At 53.7% G+C, this 24,224-nt stretch overlaps 1 protein-coding gene across 7 annotated transcripts in view; it reads left to right on the top strand.

Annotated features, from left to right (window-relative positions):
* TNS1 (tensin 1) overlaps nucleotides 1–23,807 on the top strand; it is a 69,405-nt gene extending 45,598 nt beyond the window's left edge. For 4 of the 7 annotated variants that reach the window (XM_039381816.1, XM_039381819.1, XM_039381818.1 and 1 more), the window contains 15 exons: nucleotides 4,708–4,892; nucleotides 5,142–5,280; nucleotides 7,580–7,672; nucleotides 8,568–8,603; nucleotides 11,949–12,123; nucleotides 12,866–13,734; nucleotides 15,112–15,198; nucleotides 15,846–15,977; nucleotides 16,394–16,486; nucleotides 16,993–17,070; nucleotides 17,173–17,244; nucleotides 17,324–17,492; nucleotides 17,721–17,789; nucleotides 18,135–18,167; nucleotides 19,222–23,807. In XM_039381816.1, coding sequence (XP_039237750.1) covers nucleotides 4,708–4,892; nucleotides 5,142–5,280; nucleotides 7,580–7,672; nucleotides 8,568–8,603; nucleotides 11,949–12,123; nucleotides 12,866–13,734; nucleotides 15,112–15,198; nucleotides 15,846–15,977; nucleotides 16,394–16,486; nucleotides 16,993–17,070; nucleotides 17,173–17,244; nucleotides 17,324–17,492; nucleotides 17,721–17,789; nucleotides 18,135–18,167; nucleotides 19,222–19,366 — 2,375 coding nt within the window. In that variant the 3' untranslated portion in view covers nucleotides 19,367–23,807. The remainder of the gene's footprint in view (nucleotides 1–4,707; nucleotides 4,893–5,141; nucleotides 5,281–7,579; nucleotides 7,673–8,567; nucleotides 8,604–11,948; nucleotides 12,124–12,865; nucleotides 13,735–15,111; nucleotides 15,199–15,845; nucleotides 15,978–16,393; nucleotides 16,487–16,992; nucleotides 17,071–17,172; nucleotides 17,245–17,323; nucleotides 17,493–17,720; nucleotides 17,790–18,134; nucleotides 18,168–19,221) is intronic. The other 3 variants (XM_027734706.2, XM_027734707.2, XM_039381815.1) reach the window with 3 other exon arrangements.
* Nucleotides 23,808–24,224: the final 417 nt, after the last annotated feature.

Here is a 24,224-nt window from a genome sequence, read left to right as displayed (position 1 = left end):
CTACCGCCCCATATAAGTATAAAAAATGGGCTGGAAAAGAGAACAGTTCTAAGGAGAGGAACAGTATCTGCAGTGTGTGGGAAATGGATGTTTGATGGTGTCTACCAAAAAAAAAATCCACCTCCCCAACCCTGGGGTTAGGGCCTCAGGGCTAGGCTGGTGTCGCTGTCATCTTTCTGCAGCCACTGGGCTTCCCAGGGAGGAGGCAGGCATCTGTGGGATGGTCCCAAGCCTGTAGCCACCTGTCTCCACTGGAGCTGGGCCGTCTGTGCTGAGGTGGGGACAGCGCAGGCGGGTGGCCTGACCTCTGGCGGGAACAAGGTGTCCTGAAGCCAGTGTTGGGAGGGGACGGCCGACAGGGACAGTGGGACACAGACGGGTTTGTTTACATTCCCTGCTGCTATAAATTGCCTGCCTGTCCTAGTGCAGAGATGAGGAGCATCTCACACCTCCTCCGTTCTTGGGGAGGGAACGCTCCCATTCCCACTTCCCGCTGATGATGGAGGGGAAGAGATGGCACAGGGCAGTGCTGGCATGCCCAGCATCTCCCCACAGAGAGGAGGTGGTCCTGTCATCTTTCAAGTAATCTTCATCTTCCAACAAGGCATTTGGGGTCATCTCTTCATGTCCCAGCCCTGAGCATCCCATGATGGAGGGGACCTGCATGGTGCCATCCCTAAGGAAATGGTGATGGGGCATTTGTGGTGTTGCACAAGGTGGCTGGGAGCCAACACTGATTTCTCATACGGGTTTATGTGGTGTGTGGACCCAAGCAAGTTGGCTGATGGGAAAGCATCTCCAAGTAAGGACTGAGCTCCCTCAGACCCCAAGTGACCCCAGCCTCATCTGTTGGAGCCCATCTAATATTTTCTCTTCTTTTCTCTCTTTCCCTCTCTCTCCTTATCGTATCTCGTGACATTTGTCCTGTCTGCCCCTTTCTCTCTCCTTGGGGGATTGTGTCTGTCCTCTGTGATCTCCCACTCTCCTTGCATTCCCTGTCCTGATATGCTGGCAGAGTACAACGCCAAGCTCAGGGAACTCAACAAGAGCATCAAAGTCCCCCGTCCTCCTCTGAACCAGCAACGGTCCTTCTCCGGTTTGTTCATTCCACCTCCTTCCTTGTCCTCCAACCTTCCCCATTCATCATTCTCCTTCCCTCTCCTGCATTCTTCCCTCTCATCCTTCCTTCCTTTACCTCTCTTCTCTCTCCCTCCTTCCCCCTCATCCCTCTTTCCCCCTCATCCCTCCTTCCTTTTCTATCCCTGCATGCTGAATGCTCTGTGTGTTGCATGGACGTGGGATTGAGGGAGGTTCAGGAGACCCTCCCCATGCAGGATTTATCCCTTTTCTTAGCAGAGTGATGGTCAGGGCTCCCCTTGACCTCCTTCAGGGATAGGGGAGCCTCTGGCCCTGGGTACAGACTCCCCTGCCTGGCTTTTGCATCTCATCCAAGCCTGGCACTGCTTGCTGGTGAGGTTTTCATTTCTGGGCCAGATCTGCTCCAGCCCCTCCAAGCTTTGCCCTGACCATGTCTCACCTCCTGGGTCTGCCCTGGGTGATGAGTGCTGGGGACCTGCTTGGTGCTTGTTGTGCACCCACTTGTCCCAGGGCAAGCCGGAGGAGGGAAATGGCATTGAGCTGGGGGCAAAGAGTGGGGTGGGGAGTCACCAGCTTTCTGTGTGACCTTTGTCTCTCCGCTGGCACCTTGCATTTCTCCTCAGGAGGACCAAAGAGATTTGAACCTTCCCAGTCCTCAGCACAGAGTAAGTTATTTTGTTGTGCCCAGGTGGAATGATCAGGCTGGGAGGTGGGGAGCGGTAGGCGTGTCTGTGTCTGGCAGGATGGGATGAGCTGGGCTCTGACAGGGAGCAGTACAGGGCAGCTTCTGTTCCTCATGGAGGCAGGGAGCAAGTTTGCATGTCTTTTCACTGGGTGCTGTGTGTCCCTGCCTGACTTTAACTGCTCAGTGCCACATCTCGAGGACTTTGCCCTTTCTTGTCCACTGTGGGGATATAACCTGGCTCTTGCCTGGAAGTAGTTCCAGCATCTCATGCCCCAAAAGCAGCTGCCTCCTGATTTGTCTTAGAAACCTGGCTTCCTAGCTGCAAAATGAGCTGGGTTTGCCATCCTCCTTCCCTTGCTGTTGTGCCCCTGCCCTTCACCAGCCCTAGAGCTGTACTGAGTCCAAGGGCAGTGGGTTGGTATCAAATTAGGGACTTAAATGAGCAGCAGAAGGGGTGACAGTCCTGCAGGTGTTGGGTGTGAGGGTGAGGAGTGGGATGCAGGCTGATGCTCCCTCTTTTATGAAGGGGAATCTCATATCCTGCAGCTGGCCAGGGCATTCTTGAGACAGTGACAGTACCATGGCTAAGGGAGGCTGTGTGTCTGCTGAGGGGGCACAGCAAGTGAGGGAAAGTAGAGTTTGTTTTTCAAGCATAGTTTCCAGCCCATAAATCACCCAGGGGGTTAGGGGAGCCATGCTCAGAGCCTGGGTTTCCTCCAGGCTTTGCTCCGGGCGGCCTGTGAAGTTTCCCACTCTCAGCTCCTGAACAATGAGTCCCTTTTTCCCCCTCTCCTCCCTCCTCTCCCTGCGGCCCCGGCCGCTTTCCATGTCTGGGGAGTGGAGCAGCCAAAGCTTCATGAGTTCCTTAGTGTCTCAATGGGCCAGATCCAGCACCCTGCTGCTACGTGACACGCAGCCCTGGGGATGGAGCAGGGGGACCTCCGCTGTAGATGTGTAAAGTGCACTGATAGCCAGGCTCCGGCAGTCTGCTGTTAGGGCTTCCCAAATGGAAAATGCAAAGCAAGGCAGCCATGCACAGCTTGAGGAGACAGTCCCTGCCTCTGTGAAGTGCTTGGGCCCTACAGCTCACTTTAGGATGGGCTGGGTATACAGGAGAACCCACAGTGCACAAAGTGGAAGGGAAAAAAGAAAATATAAGAGTTTGCCTTGTTGTTCTCCAACATCTTGTTTCTCCCTATGCTCACAACTCTGATCTTCACTCCCTTACAGTGGAGGGCAGGACAAAAGATATAGGGTGACCCTATACAATGCTGCCAGTGCCTGCAAGGCAGCTTCTCAGGGACCTTCTCTGTCCCCTTGTTCCCTCCCTGGGTCTTTTTAATGGCCGTGCCCCATGCCGGCGAGCACCTGCAGAAGGGATCGGGAGTTGTGTTTCAAAGCTGCTCTTAGTGGAATTTTCCAGGCCGCCTCCGCGACTGGAGCCAGCCCCGTTGGCTCGCGTCCCCTGCCTCGCGGCCTGGCCTCCTCTCCCCCCGAGCCGTGATTTTATTGTTGTTGCCGTTCACTGGGCTGATTATTTAGAAATGCATCCAGGCCACCTCCTTCCCTTCTGTGCTCCCAGCCCTTTCCCCACTTGCAACCCTTTCCCCAGGGCCAGGAAAGCTCTGGTGAGGGTGCCGAATGGTGAAGAGGGGAGGTCAGCGGGCGTGAGGCGTGAGTCCTGTGTGGAACCCCGGGGAGCGAGGGGAAGCAGCTGATGGCTGGTTTTCCTCCGCCAGCCCGTGGGAAAGGAGTTGGTGTTTGAAAAGTGCATTTCCTGGAGCATGATACTGGCCTCTCTCTTTCTTTTTTTCTCCTTTTTCTCTTTTTTTCTTCCCTAATATGCTGATCAAGGAGAGTGTGATTGCTCTCTGGCTCTGCGGAAAAGGTGAAGGGGACAGTGCTGTCATCTCTGTTAGTGGGGATGAGTGAGTCCCAGGGAGGAGCAGGAGTCCCACGGGGCTCTGAGCTGTGCCTGTGATGCTCTGTGGCATTCCTGTGCACTGAACCCGGCACCATTGTCCATGAGCCCTGATTAACCTCTTCATCAGGCGAGATTGAGTAGAGAGTGTGTTTGGGCCCTGTCAGGTGCTGGGAGAGTTGAACCCCCTTGCCCTGTGCCAACTTTTTCCCTGTTCCTCAACTTTACCCCAGCCAACAGGGATCTACCAGAGTGCACAGCCCAAGAAACCCATTGTCCTGTGGTGACTTGCTCTCTCTGTTCTTCCTCCCAGGCTGCTGGCATTGGTGGCTCATACCACTGGGGTCTGGGGAAGGAGATCTGGGGGTAGACGGAGAGGAGATGCTGATCTCCCCTTTTAGAAATGCTTTGCACTGGAGACAGGAGATTAGAAGTGGTTTGTTGGGGTTCCTGCACCACATCTCTCTTGGGTTCTTTCTTCTTTACTCAGTGCTCCCTCTGCCTTGAGGACTCAAAACCCAAGCTTTTTCTGCTGCTGTGGTTGAAGCCACATCTGGCTGTGGGAGCAGGGATGCAGCTGAATACAGCTGTCCTAATGCTGGGGGATTCAGTCCTTTCCCAGTGTGATGCTGTCAGGAGGTCCTGTTGCTCCCCAGCTCTGCAGGGCTGGGCTCTCTGGTCTATTGTCAAGGTGCTCTTGCCCCTGAGAGCCTATTTGTGCTTGGGAGGGCTAGTACAGCAATTCAGCCATTAGCACAATCCTACCTTGCTTTCTGGCCTGGTCCAGGGCCACCACTGTAGGGTGTATCTGCTCATAACTGCTTATGCTGGTCTGGGGGTTAGGTGCAGGTGAGTCCTGAAGCTGCTATCTCTGCTGGGCAGAGTCCCTTCTACGCACATAGTCCTGGGGAGATCTCTCAGATCAGCTCTGGGGCATTTCCTGCTGGTCCCCATCTCAGCTGGCAGCTCCTCACCCATCTCCAACCCTGTGCTTGCCCTGCAGGGGTGCAGTCCCGGGAGAAGTCTCCTCCTGCAGAGGAGAGCGCTGTCCCTGCCCGCAAGCGGACCCCCAGTGACAGCCACTATGAGAAGAGCTCGCCAGAGCCCAGCTCACCTCGCAGCCCCACTGTCCTCTCACCTGAGGTGGTCAGCACCATCGCAGCCAACCCTGGAGGGAGGCCCAAAGAGGTGCGCTGGGGTGGGGGAATGCTGGGGGGGGGGAGGGTTGGCTGTCTGGGTGCAGATGACTCCAAGGAGGGGGAAGGCTTGGTCAGCATTCATAGCATCCATAGAATTGGAGAACAGTGGTGCTGTTTGTGGTAGTGGTGATGGCTAGCAGGGAGGAGGTGCAACCCTTCCCTCTGTCCCCTCTGCCCTCTCCTCGGAGGTTGTGCCCATCATAGGGACGGGACTGACCCTTTCTCCTCCTCTCCCCAGCCTCACCTTCACAGCTACAAGGAAGCCTTTGAAGAGATGGAGGGTGCCTCCCCCACCAGCCCACCCTCCAGCGGCGGTGAGATTTCTCCCCCCACCCCAGCCTTCCCCGTCTCACCACAAACCCCTTACTCCAACACCTGTAAGTGCCGTGGCTCCGGGAGCACAGGGGCTTGGTGGGTGGCTCTAGGCAAGCCAGAAATTTGCGAAAGGTCAGACAGCTCCAGGCTCCAGACACCCACCGCCATGTTAACCGCTCCCCCTCTCCATCCTCCTCTCTCCTCCACATCCCATTACTCCATGCTGCCATCAGCATCCCACTTCCTTCAGCATCCCATGCTTTGCACACTCCTATTTGCTTTTTTTCTGCCCTCCACTCACTGGGGTGTTTTTTGGATGGGATTTCAAGGTGGGATGAGGAGAGGGGCATGCTTTCGCTCCATCCTGGTCCTGCATCTTCTCATCTTTCCTGCCAGCATGACAAGAAGGGAAGCAAGACCACAGTAGCAGGCGAGTGGGAGGGACTGAAGATCAAGAGGGCAGACTCGCACACCATACCACTTCTTGCTTGCTGTTTCAAGGGCAGGAGGGGGAAAAAGGCTAGGATGCATGTCCTTTGCATGCAGCTTGTCCCTGCGTTATCCCTCCTTTCTGACTAACCCTGACTGCAGTAGCGGTGGGTTTGTGTGGACTGGGTTTGTGTGACCAGCTTGAACGACGAACCCTGATGAGCAGCCGCACGTTGGCACAGCATGACACAAGCTGGGCCAGTGCAATGGAGCAGCCAGTCAACTGGGAAACCCATTAAAAAGATGGCAGCCCCCTACATCCCCTTTCAAATGCTTTTGTAGGCTGAGGGCTGAGGGATGCTCTAGGGCTGGGGATGCTTGGGCTGAGCACAGCCCCCTCTGATGCCATGTCCTGGTTGCAGCTGGGGCCACCTGCCCCCCATAGCTGAGCCCATGGGGCCTGGGGCTGTTTTCTTCTGCACTGTTGCTCTTCCTTCCCTGCAACCCTCTGTTGTTTGAGCCCTGTCTCATGGGATGCAGTGACTGGAGTGTGGGAGTGTCCCCAGGGTGCTTGGCAGCTCGGAAATGGCCCTGTTGTTCCTGGGGACTGAGAGCTCGGCCCTGGGGCAGCAGCAGCTCCTTTGGCAGTGGGACAGTGGCTTTGGAGGATGAGTCACTTGCAGGGGTGACAGGAACAGCCTGGCTGGGGTCATGGCTCTGAGGCAGTGCTGCTTAATGAGCGCCAGCTAGAGAAGCCTGGGAAACTTGAAGTTGCAGCTTTTGGGTGTTGTCAAAGTGCCCCTGGGGGATACAGGAGCAATTTCCCTCCATGGGCGAATAGTGGTCCTGGGAGAATTCCCTGCCCTGGGAGGACCCAGCTGCTCATCAGCCAGCTGAGGTGCGAGCCAACATTGAGGCTTGCAGTCAGCTGGATTTAGGGAAATCAGACACCGACTGGGGAAGGTGCTGCCATCTTGGTTTCCCAGGGACTTAGCTGCTTGGCTGCTCCAGCCCCAGGCTGCTGGGGGGACCTGGCCACAGGGCGAGGATCTGGCTTTCCCTGGAGCTCCCACCACCCACTGCCTCCCAGCCTCGCCGCAGGCCCTGTACCTGTGACACTGGTCGGGGATGTTCAAACACTGCTGGAGGCTCATGGCCTTTGGTCCCTCTTGCTGAAGTTGATGCCCTGAGGTTTCCCTTGGTGTGGGAAAATGCAGCATCAGGGAGATGGTGTAAACCCAGGGGGTAGGAGGGGAGAGGAGGTGCAATCTGCCTGGGGAGGTCTACCCTGCCCTATGAAACCCCACTGCCATCCATACCATAGCCATACATACATATGCAGCCTCTCCTGGTATGTATGTATGAGCACAGGGGTGCAGACCTCATGTGTACGTTGCCACCCCTCTGTGTGTACATCTTCACCCACTCACTGAGCTGGTCTGGAGGACAGGGTTCTTTTGGCAATCCTTCTGGCCCTTTCATGGGGGTGATGAGCTGCTCCAGCACAGCTGGGTTCCAGCTCAGCCAGATGTGGGGATTGGCAGAGAGAAGTTCAGGTGTGGGAGAGCTGGGCTGGGGGGATGGCTGCTCACACAGGGGGAATGAAAGGGGCTTCATGCCTTTGTGGGGACAGTGCTGGGAGATGGTGTCTGGACGTCTCCTGGTGGGAATTGCCCCCTTTCTCCATCCTGTCAGCCTTGTGATGGGGCAGGGTGCTTGTTCCCAGTTGCATCCTGCCCTGTGTCCTTTCCAAAATGGGGAGGGGGGTTGGTGTCCATCCCCAGAGTGTTGCTTCATACAAGGGCATCTACTCTTCCTTGCAGCCAGTGGGTGGGATGGGTTATGGGGCTCTGAACCCATCGCAGCTCCAGCCTTTCTGAAGCTTCATTTCCCACTCCTCCACTAACGTTTTTGTGTCCACTGTGCCTACAGTGCGTTCGCCCCCTGGCCTGGCCAAGACCCCACTCTCAGCACTGGGGCTGAAACCCCACAACCCAGCTGAGATCTTGCTGCATCCAGTGGGAGGTGAGTGTGGGCTTGGGGACTGCAGTTTTTTTGGAGGGGCATCTGTGAGGGTGCCCTGGAAGGGTCTCCTGTCTGGAGAAGGCACTTCTGCCTCCTTTTTGGGGCCAAGTGGCTGTGGGAGTCCTTGTCAGCTTTTGTGGGGACTCTGAGACTGTGTAAGGGTAGGAGATGTTGGTGCTGCCCTTAGGGCTCAGCACAGAAGGGTTCAGTGGTGAAGGGAAGAAAAACCTTGTCCTGTTTCCTGCCCAGGACCATATTCTTCCCTCTCTCACCCCCTCCATTCCTTCTCCTCTCTAGCACAGCTGGAGACAGTTTGCTCTCTGGGAGCTGAGCCTGTCAGCCAGAACAGTATCCAGAGCTCTTTCCATTCTGGACGTCAGTCCTTGTGTGCAAAGGCCCTGCTGTCCTGGGGACATGTCCTGGAGTAGCCTGGCAAGCCAGACCTTACTGCTCCCCAGCACACAGGGCCCCTTCCTGAACCATCTCAAGGCTGAGTGTAACCTCCCTAAACCCGTCTGAGCCTGGGGGTCGCAGCTTGGTTGAGCCCACCCGTCAAGACCCTTCTTGCTCTGCCCTCAAGGGCAACCTGATGCTTTTTTTGGTGCTTGCTGGGCTTCTTGAAGCAGCCCATCGGTTGCTCTCTGCTGCATTGTTCCCTCTTCCCCAGCCCCCTGGGTTTTGGACATCATCTGCTGAGGTGAACCATGGTGGTGTCTGGGGCCTGGGATCCAGTTTGGAGCACAGTGTTGGGAAGGTGTAGGGCTATCCTATGTGTTCTGTGTGCCCCTGCCTGAGCAAGGCAAAGCTGCTTAACTCTGATTTCTCTTTCTGTCTTGCGCCTCTCTTCTTCCTCCTCTTCCTGCTCCCATCACACCTCTGCCCCTCCATCTCTCAGAGCTAGAAGGGGAAGCGGGCGGTGACTCTGAAGAAGGTAAGAAAGGCTTTTCTTTCTCTGTCTCTTCCTCACTCAGCCTCACTGTTGGGACTGTCACTCAGAGCAGCCTCTGGTGTCTGTGCCAGCAGCCTTCCCTTGCACTGTCCTTCAGGGATGTAAGAGCCTGAGTCTTGTCTGTCCAACTCTCTTTCGAGGAGGGGCTCATCATGCCTTGTGTCATGGTAGGATTTGCCAATGTCCAAGTTGGACCTGAAGGTCTGTCATGTTGGGTGACAATCATCCATGGGGACTGAAAGCTCTTTGTCAGTGTGTGGCATCCTTACCAGTGGCACTCTGGGGATGCTGGCACGTTGCGGCCAGCTTTGGATGAGCCTGGTGGGGTGCTGGGAGAAGCAGCGCCAGTTTTAGTCTCCTGCCCTCCCCTTCTGGCTTTGCTTCTGCTGTTCAGAGGGAAAATAAACCAAAGTGCAGCACAAAAGGTCAGCAGGCGCAGAGGCCACCAGTGTGTTGCCGGCTCAGCCGACTGGGCAGCGGCACAGCACCAGCAGCTGGTGCACATCTTCTGCTGACCAGGCAGCTGCCCAAATATCCCCCACCTCTCCTGTTTCCAAGTTGCACCTTTTTGAGGATGCCAAGGATGGGGCTGAGCTGGGGTGTCAACTCAGGATTGGCTGTACTGATGCAGGATGCACTGTGGGATGTGGGGTGGCATGTCTCTGGGGATGGAAGCTTTAGGAGTGGCTGTGATTCCCCAGAGTACTGCCTGCTAGATAACAGTTGTTGTGTGGTTTTGCTTTCATGAATTTTTGGGCCCTCAGGGCTGAGATGAGGAACCGTATGTTCAGGATGGGTTTTGAGGAGAGGATGTCTCTTCTTGGTGAGTGAGGTCCTTCCTGTGGCCCTGGGAGCTGTCAGCATTTCTCCTCAGAAGTTCCTCAAAAGGCACACAACCCGAATCTGAACATTGCATAGTACTGGAGAAAGTGTTTGCTTGAAAAAAATGTTCTACTTCCAGAATTAATTTTTCAGTGATGGCTTCTTGGATACTTTAAAGGAGGAAAAGCTGGGATAAAAGCAGGATTTTCCCTCCTGAGTTCCCCCAGGCTTTACCATATCTGTCCAGCTTTAAGCCTCCAAAAACCTAAACAGTGCCTCTCCTCTCCTTCCCACCAAACCCTCAGGAGCTCAGGCTGTGCTGCTTCTCTGTTCCCTTGCATGGTGGTTGACTCCCAGGCAAGGATGTCCAATGACCCTGCACTGCCCAGGCTGAGTGGTCACAATGAGCCTCTTGCCCTGCTTCATTCTCTAATAAAATTATGTATTTTGGGCGTTGAATCTACAGTTCTGAGAAGGGACTGGTGTTCTGGCTTAACAAAGCTCTGGCTTAGGACCCTCTGCTCCCAGCCACACACTCCAGGAGGATCTCTGCCACTCTGTGCTCTGCTCAGCAGATCCCAACCTACATGGCTGGGCTGTGCATGGGGCTGGGGGATGCTCTGGCAGCATGGGAGCTTGGGATCTGGCTGCCACCTCTGAGGAGGCTTTAAAACAGACTGGCACAGATTCAGCGCTTGGGATTTCTGGCCAGAGCACAGCCCTGCTCAGATTTGGGATTCCCGAACAAATGCCCACCTCCCTGGTGACTCACAGCTTCTCTATTCTCCCATCCATCGTCCCATCTCCAAGAAAACACAAGGAGGCAAGATTGGATTTTTCAACCTAAAAAAATCCTGCCTGAAACTTCCTATCTTTTTTTTCCTTCTTTTTACCCTTATTGAACCAAATGTCTGTAACGTGTGCCCATGGTCACACACCCCACTGTGACACTCCTACGCTGTCCCCCCTCCCCGAGCCCCCTGCTCCTGCCTGCTTCAGCCCCCTCGTTTTCAGGAGGGGATGGCATTTTCACAGCCTTTTGGTCTTAACCTCTTGCAGACTGACTCATATGTACTGTCTGGCTAATTTTAGTCTGGGCTGGGGAGCAGGGGAGGGGAAAAGTGAGTAGCTGTGAAATTAATTTAATTACCTAAACTGTGATGAATTTCTTGCAGCTGCCCTGGACGTCCTCCTGGGCAGTGCCTCATCCCTGTCACTCAGGATGTCCTGCCTTGGATGGTGGTACCCAGCCTGTGTTGGGGTCCATCATCTGGTTTTGGCTCAGATCTTTCCTGAGGTGGTTGAGCAGGGCTGGGCAGGGAGATCAGCCTGAGGGATGGACTCCTCCTCCCCTGTGCACAGACAGATGATGCTGTGGGGGAAGGAGGGGGACCTATGACAGTCTTTTTCCTTACATGCCCCTGCTCCGGCACTGAATGTGGAGCTGTGCATTGGCATGGCTGCCTGTGAGCAGACCGGCTTGCTGGAAGACTTAGCCAGAGCCCAGCTGTTATGACTAATAATAATAATGTTTGTCATGCTAATTACGACTGCGGAGCTGCTTAGGCATGGCCAGCCTGGAGTCCCTGGAGCCGGAGACCTGCAAGGTTGCCTGGCCCATAGCATTTGATGCCAGTGGGTCTCACATAGGGCATGTATTTTCCAGCTGAGGTGTGACATGGCTGCAGGGCATGGGGAAATGGGGCTGAAACTGCAGCCCTTTCTTCTGGTGCAGGTTTTGGGTGGGCCTGGAGGCTGTGACAGCTGTCATAGGGGTAGGAATCAGCCTGGATGGAGCAGGAGGCAGGGGGAAAGGTATAACAGAGGGCTGGATCTGGCATCTGCCATGGCTGGTAATGGCCAGCCCAGCCTGCTGCTCCTGGCACGGGACAGCTTGGCAGCTCCAAAGGAAAATTGCTTTTCTTGGTTGTGTTCGTGGGCTCTGGTTTCAAGCTGGGCTGGGAGTGAGAGTGTTGGATGCTGCAGTGGAAATAGTTGGAGTTGCCCTATGGTCTGCTGTTGGAGATGGCTGGCAGAGGTGGGCCACAGAGGGCAGGGACCACAGGGTATCGTCATCAGTCCTGTGTGAGTCAGCGCAGTCTGGGCAGAGTCACTGGCTCTATTTTTAGAGGCTGTGGATGAGCAGGGAGCAGGACGTGTTCTGTGTGGCATCCTGGGTGGGAGGGACGCTGAATCAGAGCAGGGTGGAGGGGCTGTGGTATGGGAAGGGATCATGTGCTCTGGTCCCCTCAGGGAAAGGGGTGGGTATGACCCCCTTCCCTATGCCCTGGCTGGGGTCTTCAGCATTCTGGAAGCATCTTAAAAGTCCAGATGAGCCAGATGTGTTTTTGCACAACCCTTGATGGAAGAGATATGAGGGAAATGTTCAGCTGGAGGAGCTCAGCTCAAGCACCTTCACTGGCGTGAAATGTGGATACTGGAAGGTGCGGCCCCCTTCCCATCCAAGCTGTGGGCCCATCTGTTTCTGCTTCTCTTTTGCCACAGAGCCCAGGAGCTATGTCGAGTCGGTGGCCCGCACAGCCACGACGGGCAGGGGAGGGACCCTGCCAGCTGCCCAGCCCGGGGGCTCGGAGGTGCCCACCAGGAATGGCACCTTGTCCAACTCCTTCATCGCCCCCAGCCCCGTCTCCACCAGCAGCCCCATTCACAGCGTGGACGGGTAAGACAGTGGGTGCAGGTCATGGGGACTTGTGGCACAGGGCTGAACTCTGCCTGGTGCCAGGCTTAGAATCACAGAATCATTAAAGCTGGAAAAGACCTCCAACCAAACACCACCAAGCCAACTAAACCAGAGCACTAAGTGCCACATCCAGCTATTTCTTGAACACCTCCTGGGATGGTACTTCCTCCTACATTGAAACTGCCTTTGGAAGGACCCTCATCTCTCCACACAGGGTTTGGGGATCCTGGCCAACCATTCGCCTCAGTGCCCTGAAAACAGAAGTCTGAGTCACTGCTGGTCACTGGGAACCTGGCCCCTGGGGTGGGAGGAGAGATGGGGCCCCTAGCCCTGGGTTAGGCTTAGCACTGGTCCTCTGTGGTGAGATGGAACCATTGTCCCTGTCCCCTGTCTGCCCTGCCCACGGAGTGTTCTGCACCTGCCCAGCCTACCAAGCCTGGCAGGGCAGAATGAATCACGCGTTTTGCTGGGAGCAGAGCTGCAAAAAGACTCTGTCTCCTAGAAAGTCATATTTTGAGATGGAATAGGGATGCATGGTGGAACTAAGGCTGCTTCTAGTTGCTTTCATGGTAGGACCCACCCCACTGTTTTACCTCTGAAGAACCGAGCAGCTGACTTGCTCTGTGCCTCAGTTTCCCTTTGCACCACTTGCAGGAGGGTGCCAGCCAGCAGCAGGAATGAGCAGTATAGTTGAATCCTCCTTTTCTTCATCTCTCCTCAGGGCCTCCCTCCGCAGCTACCCGTCAGAGGGCAGCCCCCACGGCACGGTTACACCTCCCCACACCTCGGTTGAGCCTGCGTACCAGTCGCCTGTTGGCTCGCAGATGCCCTCTGCTCACAGCAGCTATCAAAACTCGTCTCCATCTTCCTTTGCAATGGTCCAAGGGGGTGTCCCAGGCTCGACATACAGCAGCCCCGACTACCCCGATGGCCGAGCCGGCATCCAGCTGGAACCCCAAGCTCGGCCGCAGCCACAGGTTAACGTGGTGGGGGTCCATGCCCTGCCAGGGAGCCCCCGGACCTTGCACCGGACAGTGGCTACAAATACACCACCCAGCCCTGGCTTTGGGCGAAGAGCCATCAACCCCAGCGTGAGCGGAGCTCCTGGCAGCCCTGGGCTGGGCAGACATGCTGTTGCGGCCCATGGCAACCTGGTGGCCCCACTGGGGAGCCCCAGCCTGGCCAGGCATCAAATTGCAGCAGCCACCTCCCCTGGCAGCCCCCTGTATGGCTACTCCAGCCCAGAGGAGAGGCACCTGACGTTGTCTCGGCAGAGCAGCTCCTCCGGCTACCAGCCTCCCTCCACGCCGTCCTTCCCTGTCTCACCGGCGTACTACCCTGGCACGAGCACACCGCACTCCTCCTCCCCGGACTCGGCTGCCTACCGCCAGGGCAGCCCCACATTGCAGCCTGCGCTGCCTGAGAAGCGGAGGATGTCAGCCGGGGACCGCTCCAACAGCCTCCCCAACTATGCCACTGTCAATGGCAAGGTGTCCTCACCCCTCTCCAGTGGCATGTCCAGCCCCAGTGGTGGGAGTGCCGTCGCCTTCTCCCACACTCTGCCGGACTTCTCCAAGTTCTCCATGCCAGGTATGGGATGCCCTCAGAGGTCCCTGTATCCCGCCACCCTGCCCAAGGCTCTCCCCTCCTCCTCCTTTCTGACCAGCGGGGAAGGGATTTCAGCCATGTCCTGATTTACCCCTCCTGTCCATCTGCAAACCACCGGCACTGCTGGGGCTTGGGCCATTTCCTGCGCTTTCTGACAAATCCAAACAGGAAAAACACCAACTGGCATTGCTGGTGTAAACAGTGCCCAGAGATGTATATGGGGAGATCAAAGCTCCTGGAGACAACTTTTCTCTGATGTGGGGATGCGCTGACCTCTTGGCCCCATTCCCGGTGGCCTTTACCCCACTGAGACCCCTCTGCGGCGCTGCCTCCTCATTTCAAATGGTGTGCAGTGCCCCAGGTGCCACCGTGCCTGGAATGCCTTTGCTAGCTCCCATTACAGGACACCTTGGTGACGCCAAGATCAGGCTGATAGGACCGGGGGAATAAAGCTTTGGGCAGCAGTGGCTCCGACTGCTGGGCCTGTTTCACTGCTGAGCAGGCAGCCCTTTGTGGGCACACTGGCACCTGTCCTGTCTCGTGACTCCTGTGGCCAGGGATCTTTCCCAGTGGGGAAGCATGAGCAATTAAAAACCGTAACAATTAATGAATGACCTGGAGAGGGGAGCAGGCCCCCCGCCTCTATGAAGATGACCAGATAGCTGAGGGTTGGTAACATCTCCAGCAGAAACGCTATCCAGCCCTCCGGGTTGGTTGCTTGGTGGTTTTTGGAAAGCAGATTGTTGGAAGTGTTGCCTGAGTGAATGACAGCTTCACGGCCAGAGCACGAGCTCCCACTGGGAGCTGTGCCACTGATGGACACTGAGCGAGGTACGGTCAGGCTGGGGCTAGGGTCAGGCTTTGCTCAGGGTAGGTCGACCTATCCAGTTCCTCTGCATGGAGCAAAAATAAGGGAAGAAATTTATTTTTATGATCTTTGATAAAATCTATCAAATCTATGATTTTTATGATCTTGAACATTAGAGAGCAGTGAAGGTCCTTTGAAGAGGATCTCCCCAGCACCCTCTGGACATACCTCTTTCCTCCAACAGCTTTTATTTCACCTGGCCAGCTTCCTTTTAAATGATGAATTTCCATTTTGTCTCTGACTGTGTGCCAGAGAGGCTCATCCAACACAGCCCTTCGAGGGCCCGTGTGCTTGGATTTAGCTTTAGATGCCCAGCAGCCCCATAAGCTCCAGATGATGATCAGCCTGTCTGGGTATGGAGGACTGGGTTGAGGTTAGTGCAATGTGCTGGAGCTGAAAGGAGGTGGAGGTATTGACACTTTAGCCACATATAGAGTTTCAGATACAGCATCTTTTAACTTTTTCCTTGCATTATCTTCCCTTTCTTGCAGACAACAGCCCTGAGACTCGTGCCAATGTCAAGTTTGTGCAGGACACTTCCAAGTACTGGTACAAACCAGACATCTCCAGGGAGCAAGGTAGGTAGATGACACAGGGTTGGCAGTTGGGCTATGTCTGGGATCACAAGGATTACCAAAGTTTTCCTTTAGGGGCTGGGTTGAGAGTGAAGGTGTATTATGGATGCTCAGACTGTTGCAGATGGGGTTGAAGCTCAGTTCAGCTGCAGGTTTGCGTGATGTGGGCTCCTCAAACCTTCCTCTTGGTGGAGGAGCACTAGTCCCCTCAGTGTGCAGTCGAACTATGCAATTTGGGATGCAAAGCACCCAGGTCTTGAGTTGACAGAGCTCAGAGGGGTCTTGGAGTCATGGCTAAAATAAGTGAAGAGAACAAGGAGGGGGCAGGATGACCTCAGGATCAAGGTCCTGGCGTTTGGTCCATTGGTTTCTGCTTGCTCTCTAGTGCTTGGTTCCTCAGAACTAGGCAGGGTGGGAGTTGGTGCTCTGAGATGCCCGTGCAAGGGCAGTGGATGTTGGGGGGAGCCTGTGACTGGCCACAGACCCACTCCAGACCCCCATCCAGATGTGCAGGGGGCACGGTAACATTGCAGTGCCCAGCTGTGAGGCTGTGGATCTGGGGCGCCCCATCCCAACCCACACTTTCTGGTTTCTGAGGGTGTGTTGGTTCTCACCATGCCATCTCTGAGCTCTGCCATTCTGTCCTGCAGCCATTGCACTGCTGAAGGACAGGGAGCCTGGGGCTTTCATCATCCGAGACAGCCACTCTTTCCGGGGAGCCTACGGCCTCGCCATGAAAGTAGCTTCTCCGCCTCCCACGGTCATGCAGCAGAACAAGAAAGGTATTGTGTGCCCTTCTCCTTCCCACGCCAAGATGCTTTCTTTCCATTGTTCAGCTGGGGTGAGCGGGCAGCCAGGTCTGCTGAACCAGTTGTGCTCTTGCGTATGTGCTGATGTGGCAGGATCCCTCCGTCCCAGGGCACAGGGAAGCACCAGATACCCTCTTATCCTGAGCTGTGGAGGGCTCAGGGGCACCTGCATCTTGGGCTTTAGTATGAGGTATGAGCCTCTCCAGCTCACCAACGCTGTGGGGAAGCTTGGCTTGGGGTTGACCCTGTGTAAAGGTCCTGATTTGGGGAGGGTATGTGTACTGGTGGGGACCCCTCCCTTGAGTTGGGGCACTGGTTTCCTAATGGGACTGCATAGTAATAGGAGGAGGAGGGTGATTCTGGTGTGAGAACATCCCATCTCTTCCTAGGAGACATGACCAATGAGCTGGTGAGGCACTTCCTCATCGAGACCAGCCCCCGGGGTGTGAAACTAAAAGGATGTCCCAACGAGCCTAATTTTGGTAAGTGCCCCCAGCGTGCTTCCTACATGTGGGGTTGGGCTGGGAGGGCCTTTCCTTTATCAGACTGTCAAAGCAAAACTGTTGGGTGTTTTGTGCCTGGGTGAATCCTGTGGGCATTTGGAGCCTGTAAGGTCATGCACACTCATGAGAGCACACAAATGTGCCTGCATGCATAGGTGCATAGTTTTCTGCACACATGTATAGGACAAATGCTGCTGGTCAGGGTGGAGGGCAGGGGCTCCCCTTGTTCCATTTATCCTATGACTAATGTTCTCTGAGAGGCTGCCCAATTCATTGTTCCTAAGATGGCCCTGGCATCTCAGCCCCCTCCCTGAGCCCTCTGTAGGCATAGTGGTTTCAGCAAGACAAATTGCCACATGTGGCATTAGGACCATTAGTGCAGAAACCCACCTAAAAGCCGTTCCCATCCACCTGGAGCAACGATGACCTAACTGAGGAAACAGATGTCCCTGGCTCTGTGCTGACCATCTTCTCTCTCTCCCCAGGCTGTCTCTCGGCTCTGGTGTACCAGCACTCCATCATGCCCTTGGCTCTGCCCTGCAAACTGGTCATTCCTGACCGAGGTAAGAGCCAGGACCAGAAGGTATTGCATCTGTCCCCATGGCCTGTGGGGATGTGGTAGGTTTCCAAGCAGGGAGCAACTTTAACCATCCCATGTCTTCTAGATCCCATGGAAGAAAAGAAAGACTCTGCATCAGCCACCAACTCGGCCACGGACCTCCTCAAGCAGGGTGCGGGTGAGTAGAGAGGGGCTGTTACGGGGTGAATGGGGCTCGGAGCAGTGATTGACCCCACGTCTACTGTCTCCCTTTCCAGCTTGCAATGTCCTCTTCATCAATTCAGTGGAGATGGAGTCGCTGACAGGCCCCCAGGCCATCTCGAAGGCTGTTGCTGAGACACTGGTTGCTGACCCAACACCCACTGCTACCATTGTTCACTTCAAAGTCTCTGCACAAGGCATCACCTTAACGGACAACCAGAGAAAGTAAGTCTCCATGGCCATGTCCCTAGGCTCCAAAAGCCGGTCGGGCTGTGGTTCAGAGAGTGTCTTGGTGATGGATGTCCCTGGGGTGGCATCAACGTGGTCATGGGCAGGGCTGGACTTTGTCCTGTGGGAGACATATGGGAGTGTCCCCTGTGCTGGTGGGGCTGTGCTGTGCTGGGACAGAGATGGAGGCTCCCTGGCCCTGACATTCCCTGCTTCGTGTTTCAGATTGTTCTTCCGACGACACTACCCCCTCAACACCGTCACCTTCTGCGACTTGGACCCCCAGGAAAGAAAGTGAGTGCCCTAACTTGGGGCTAGCATATGACCCCTACCCCTTTCACTCCCCTAGGCTCCTGGGATGCTTGGAACAGGGTCTTTGCTTCCTCTGTCCCCCTTGCTCTTGAGGAGGGCAGGGACGCAAGGTCTCCTTCGATACTGTGGGGCAACACCAGCTGCTTCTGGTGACTTCTTGGTGTCTCCAACTACCTTCATGTTGAGGGAGAGGTGCATCATTTTTCCATAAAGCCAAGCCTGTGCAAAGCCAGGCTGGCCTTCCAGCATTGGTGCAGTGGCCCTCATCATGATCCTGTCTGTGGGAGGCAGAAGGCATCACCCTCACACCTTCTCTTGTCCTTGCAGGTGGACTAAAACTGATGGCAGTGGCCCAGCCAAGTAAGTACTTTCTGTACTTCCTAGCAGATTTCTCCCAGCTGCTGTTGAAGTAGCTCGTGTGCATGTTTGGGCATTGGCTGGGAGATTCCCTATGCCGGACAACCTCTTGGCTGTGTGTGAGACGGGCTCAGCTCCTCACTTGAGAATGCAGAAGTGTTTCACCCAAGCATGAGATCATGGTCCTGGGGACTCTGGAAGTATTTTTCAGTCCCAAATTCCTAGTCAGAGCAGGCATGGCCCTTGATGAACTGACCTTACTGGAAACTCTCCCAGCAGAGTCAGTGGGAAGCAGCTTATGGAACAGAGCTGGGGTTATGCTGATGGTGTGTGAGCCACCCTCTTCCCTTTCCTACCATCTTCCCTGTCCTGACCCATGGGAGCACAGAGCTGCTGGCTGAGCCCATTTACAGGGGCCAGTTCCCACTAATTTTAGCCATTGTGTTAGCGAAGGGGTTTTTATTAGGATGTCCAGCTGCTGGGATATTTCCCCTCCCCAATTAGAAATGCCATAGCCTGGGCCTGTCTCACATTCTGTTCCCCCTGTATTTATAACTTGAGTTTGCATGTTCTAATTAAAAAAAAAAAAAAGGGGGACATTTTATTCATCAAGGGAGAGACAGACAGAAATAACCAGATGGTCTCACTCAGCTTCCTGTGTCCTTGCAAGGCCTTCCTCTCATAGAGGGTTTACCCCAATAGTCGGCCCATCACACCTCTGGCTTCAAGTGTCCTCACCCAAACCAAGGCAATGCTGTGATCATCTGGAAGGTCCCTTCTTGGGTGTGGACTGGGGGGTGGCAGAGATGTTCAGATCAAGGGGAGTTTGGCCAAGAGATGATGAAAAACTGACCTTCAAAGAAACTGCAGCAAAGGGAAGAGGAGATGGGCCTTCGTGCAGGCTGGTTTGGGATGTATCCCCCGTGTTGTGAGAGGTTGAAGAGGGGAGGTTGAAGAGGGGAAGTTGGACAAGACCATGTTAGAAGAGGATGGTGATATTCCTTGCAGGGGCAATGTTGGCAAACCTTAATGAGCCTCTTGCCTTCTTCCCACCTAGGCTCTTTGGCTTTGTGGCCAGGAAGCAAGGGAGCACCACAGACAACGTCTGCCATCTCTTTGCTGAGCTGGACCCAGACCAGCCAGCTGCAGCCATTGTCAACTTTGTCTCCAGGGTCATGCTTGGCTCTGGCCAGAAGAGATGAGGTGGTGCTTGCGGGTGATTCTTGAATTTTGGAGAAGGACTTGGAGCTGATCCGAGAAGGAGTGTGAGGAAGTGCATTGTGGGAGAGGGAAGTGAATTGGGGGGGGAAAAGGGTTGGAATTTTGGAGGAAAATGGCAAACAACAAAAAAACCCCAATGAAACCCCTAAAAACTCAACACAAGCCAAACACACATGTAGAAGAACAAAACCACGCGCCTACATAAAAGAGCCACAAAGTCACGCCAGACAGGATGCATGTGCCATCGCGGGGAAGGTGACCAAAGCAAAGGCAGCAGTGAGAGGTGTGTTCCCAGCTTTCAGCATCATGGCCTGACTGGTGACATCCATTTGGGACTGAATGCGGGACCAGGACTGGTGTCTTCCATCTGGAAAAAAAAAGAGCCAACTGGCAAAACTGTGGAAGAAACTCTATCCCAGCATCTCCATCAGCAGATGTCTGCTGTGTGTTTGTAATGACCCATAGAAGATAATGATGTGGGCTGGGTCTATGGGACACCAGAGGAGATGCTCTCAGATGCTCTCAGATGCTCTCACTTGTCCAGCTGCAGAGGAGAGTCCTCACCAGTCCCTGTGCTTCCCCCAAAACCTGCTCACTACCTGGCAACTTGCTGGGGACATGGGGGAACTTGGTCCTGATCCTTCCTATCCCTGGGGAGCTCTGCCATGGGCTGACCCGGAGCCCAGCGCCAGTCACAGGTGAGACGCTGTGAGTCCACCCAGAGAGGCAGGTCATGGTGTTTCCCCACCTTTGCAGGGGTGGTTGTGCCCTCCAGCCTGCAAGGAGATGTGGGGGCTCCTGCTGCCCTCCACCTGGAGAAGGCAGATACTCCCCGGGAACCTGGAGGATGCAGAAAGTCGCCTCCTCTCCCATCTTCCCCTTTTCCCTCCCCTCACTAGTCCTCTTTGGCAGTTTTCTTCTGCAGCCTGTCACATTCTCTTAACACAAAAAAGCAAAACAGAAAGGAAAGTAATACAATGTAATAATAATAATAATAATAATTATAATAATAGCGGATGCTGGCACAGGTGGGTTCCCTGTGTGAAGCAGCAGACCCGTGGCTACCCCTGTCTATCTCTTCAGAGACACGCAAGCGGTTTTTAAATTGCATGGACATTCAAGTTGCACGAAAGGCGAATGACTGCAAGTAACTCAGGCGCTTTTTTCTCCTTTTGTTTTGGAGGCCACGTTAAAAAAAGAAAAAGAAGGAAGAAAATTAAAAGAAAAAAAAGAAACAAAGGAAAGGATCTGCAGTGGCTGGGCAACTTTGGCTCAGTGGGGAGGTAACAGGTCCTCTGAGAGCCACCCTGGTTGACACATGCATACCCCCAAAGCCTTCTGGCTTGAGGCTTGTGACCCTCAAATGCACCATAGTTTTGCAGTGACTTCAGTGCCGTCAGCTTTTCCCTTTTCTTTGGGAGGTGAGGAGGGCAAGCCAGGAGGTGAGAAGGGTGAAGGGCCTCCATGCTGCTGCAGGGAGAGAGATCATGGTTGGGGGGCAGCAGGTGGAGGTCCCAGCCCCGTGGTGCTGGGGAGAGGGCAGAGGATGCTTCAGTCACATGTGCAGGTTTGGGGCAGGGACAATGATCTGGCTGGAGCTGTGGGGTCATTGCTTGACCCTCTGCTGCAAGTATTCCCCCCAAGAGCTTTCTGGGAGAAGTTTTCAATGCAAAATGGCCCAGATAGTCTACTGGGGACAAAAATTAGAAACATAGCACTGCAGTCCCTCGGAGAGCTTATCTCCCTTGGACCGCCCTTGCCTTGATAGCTATAATATATATACGAGCTATACTGACAAAATACTGTAAGCTAATGAAATTCTAAGGAGGAAAAGTTAAATTTACACTCTGAAAATATTTATTTTTGCCATATTGCTTTCTGCGCATCATATCTCCCCCATTATATCTCCCCCTTCCCCTGCCCTGGGGAAACACCTGCACGTTAAAAGAAAATCCAGAGCAAGATAAAATACAGATGGGGGAAGAGACAGGGGCCCCCTGTGTCAGGGTGGTGTGTGTGAGCGATGTGTGTGTGTGTGCGTGTGTGTGTGCGCGCGTGCGTGCATGGGGGAGTGAGCGGTGTGGGCGGCCAGAGAGGGCTGCCAGGGCCGGAGGCTGTGCTGATGTACTGAAGCGAGTGTGAAAGGATGGGTAGCAAGGAGTTGGTTGTGAGATGGTGGTGGGACAAGGGACTCTGGGGGGGGTTTCCCCCCGCCCAGCTCCCTGGCCACACAGATGCTGAGACCTTTTAATTTTTGATATTTCCAAAAAACGATTCCCTCCTTCTGCGAAATTCAAGCGAGACAAGAGACAATCTCACCCGTGATCTCTTCACCCTGACGTTCACCCATCAGAGAAAACACTGTGTTTATAGATATATAAAGATATATTTTTGAAAGCCTCTATTTTTCAGACTTGGTTTCTCACTGCTAAGAAAAGAGATGATAATAATGTAATTTTATTTTAATCTGCTGCCTTGGAAACCGGTGCTTGAAACTCCCATTCCTCTTTTTCTCCCCGTACAAACGAAACAGATCTAAGCACCCCAGAGATGTTGTGTAGAAGCCGACCCCAGCAGATACCTGCCAATAGCATCATGCCTGCTTCGGGCCCCGAGCCACTCACGGCTTCCCCACTAACCCACTAGCTGAAGATTTAGACCGTAGCCAAATCTCAAACACTAACAAAATTATCTGATGATTATATTATTTTTTTAACACACAGCTAATCACCTTCCAATGATGTAGCCGGGTGTTTATCAGCTCCCTTTAAAGGCACTTTTTTTTCCTTTTAGCTCCTTTTTTAAGTTACGTTTTTAGGTGTAACTACCCTTTCTGTACCCAGGAGAGACCGTCAGTGGCATTGAGGATTGCCCAGGTCCTGGGGCTGGTGGGGACCTAGTGTTGATATTTTTTCCTTACAAAAGGGACAGAAAATAATCTGTTCTTTTTTCTTTGGTTTTTTTTAAGCGCAGTCATGCTATTTGAGATTCGAGCTTGCGCGAGTTAAGCCCAGCATATGTTTTGTTGTAATCACACTGCCGTTGTCAGCAGCCGGATGGTATCTCTCTCTCGCTCACACACACACACACACAAACACACCCCTCCTTCCTGCACAAAGAACTGCATATATTCTTGCCAAAGATATCCTTAAAAACGCACTTTCCCCCACATATATATATTATTTTTTTTGTGTGTGTGTAAGTTTATTGTACGTGCCCTTTTTGTGTCAGTTTGTTCTTCAGAGAAGCCCCTTCCCACCCGTCCTCCCTTTGCTGTTGATATTGCTGTCTATTGGGAAATGCTCCCTGGGGCGGTAATTTGCTGTCTGTGCCACAGAGTGGCACCTGCAATGCATGAAATGTGGGGCTCCCATTCGATGGGCTGTGTCTGGCTCTGCCCCCCGGGAGCTGTTTTGGGAGATGATCCATGTCATTATCTGCTGATGGGATGTACCCATCGCATGGTCTTTGCCAGCCCCTCATCGCTGGTGGAGATGGGGGGGGGGCTCATGGTTTTGAGTAAAGTTTGGGGTTGCTCTGGATGCAACATTTGCTGCCTGCCTCCTGGTCAAATCACACATGGAAAACAAACTAGGTAGGGAGAAAAACCCAACCTAGCCTCCAGGCATTGATTTTCCAGCGAGTTCAACCGCTTGAACCGAAGTGTAAAGTAAATCCCCACCCAGCAGGTCGGGCAGGTAAAGAAACCAGCTGCCCCAAAAAACCCAGACAACAGCATCAACAAAAGGCAACCATTCCCGTTGGAGCAGGCAGGAGGATCAGACAGCAAAAGAGCCCGCAGGGGCTTGTTTCATTTCGTTCGTTTGTTTTGCAAATTGCGAGGTTGGTTTGGGGTTACTAATTTTTTTTTCTTTTCCTTAAAAAGGAAAAAAAAAAAAAAAGAAAGGAAGCAATACGACATTTCTGTTGGCGGATCCTGTGCCGTTGTGTTATGTGTGTTTTTTTTTTTTTTTTGTCATTGTTATCTTTGTTACTTTGGAAATGTTACAGATTTATTTGCTAATCAGTGTTAACAAACAGTTTCAAACTTTTAGACTCGCCCATTTCTGTGTATTTATATAGATGGAAAAAAAATACATTATATTTTGTATCTTTATGCCCATAATGTTGTCGTGCGTGTAAGGATGACTTCGGTCGCACCATGTCTGTGTGTGAATGTCACTCCTCTGTTGTCTTCCCATTGTACAGATGTTGGATTCTTTGCAGTTCATTGTATGGCTTTATAAAGTGGTAAAAACAAAGAAAAAAACCCCAAAACCCAGTTATATAAAATATACTGTTGCTTGGAATGCCAGCTTGGTGTCTGGATTGCTGGAACTGTACCTTGAAATTTAAGGGAGCGTAGGAATAAATGTTCTGTTCTTTTTGCACAGGGAAAAAAACCCCCAAACCCAAACTAAAGGCTGGTGGGTGCTGTGTTTTCTCTGGGCTGTCATTCCCCCTGTTCCTCGATGGCAGATTGGGGCCCCCGGACAGACGCGGGGCGGTGGGTGTGGGAAGAAGGAGGGGTTGTGCTGCTGCTTGTCAGCCTCCAGCCACAGCTTGTGTTCACCAGATGCTGGCTAACCAGACAGCCCCCAAACTTCCGACATGGCTCCAGCTCCAGCTTGGGCTTTTGTTTACCAGAAGGGATCTCTCCAGCTTGCCCTGACACTGGGTGCTCTTCAAATCCTGTTGCTTTTTCCCAGGTTACCTTTAAGTGCTGTCTGTTCAGCCTTGGGCAACCCCTTTGGGTCCATCTCTCACAGGGGAGCTGGATGGGATGATGCTGGTATGGGGTCTTTGCCTTTGCTGAGACGGTGGTTTGGGCTCTGGTCC

The sequence above is a fragment of the Pipra filicauda genome, unplaced genomic scaffold (assembly GCF_003945595.2).
Source record: "Pipra filicauda isolate LSUMZ 115617 unplaced genomic scaffold, ASM394559v2 scaffold241_size1546129_pilon, whole genome shotgun sequence".
NCBI classification, from domain to species: Eukaryota; Metazoa; Chordata; class Aves; order Passeriformes; family Pipridae; genus Pipra; species Pipra filicauda.
The sequence above is the reverse complement of the archived record's forward strand: the minus strand, read 5'-3'. Positions and strand labels throughout refer to the sequence as shown.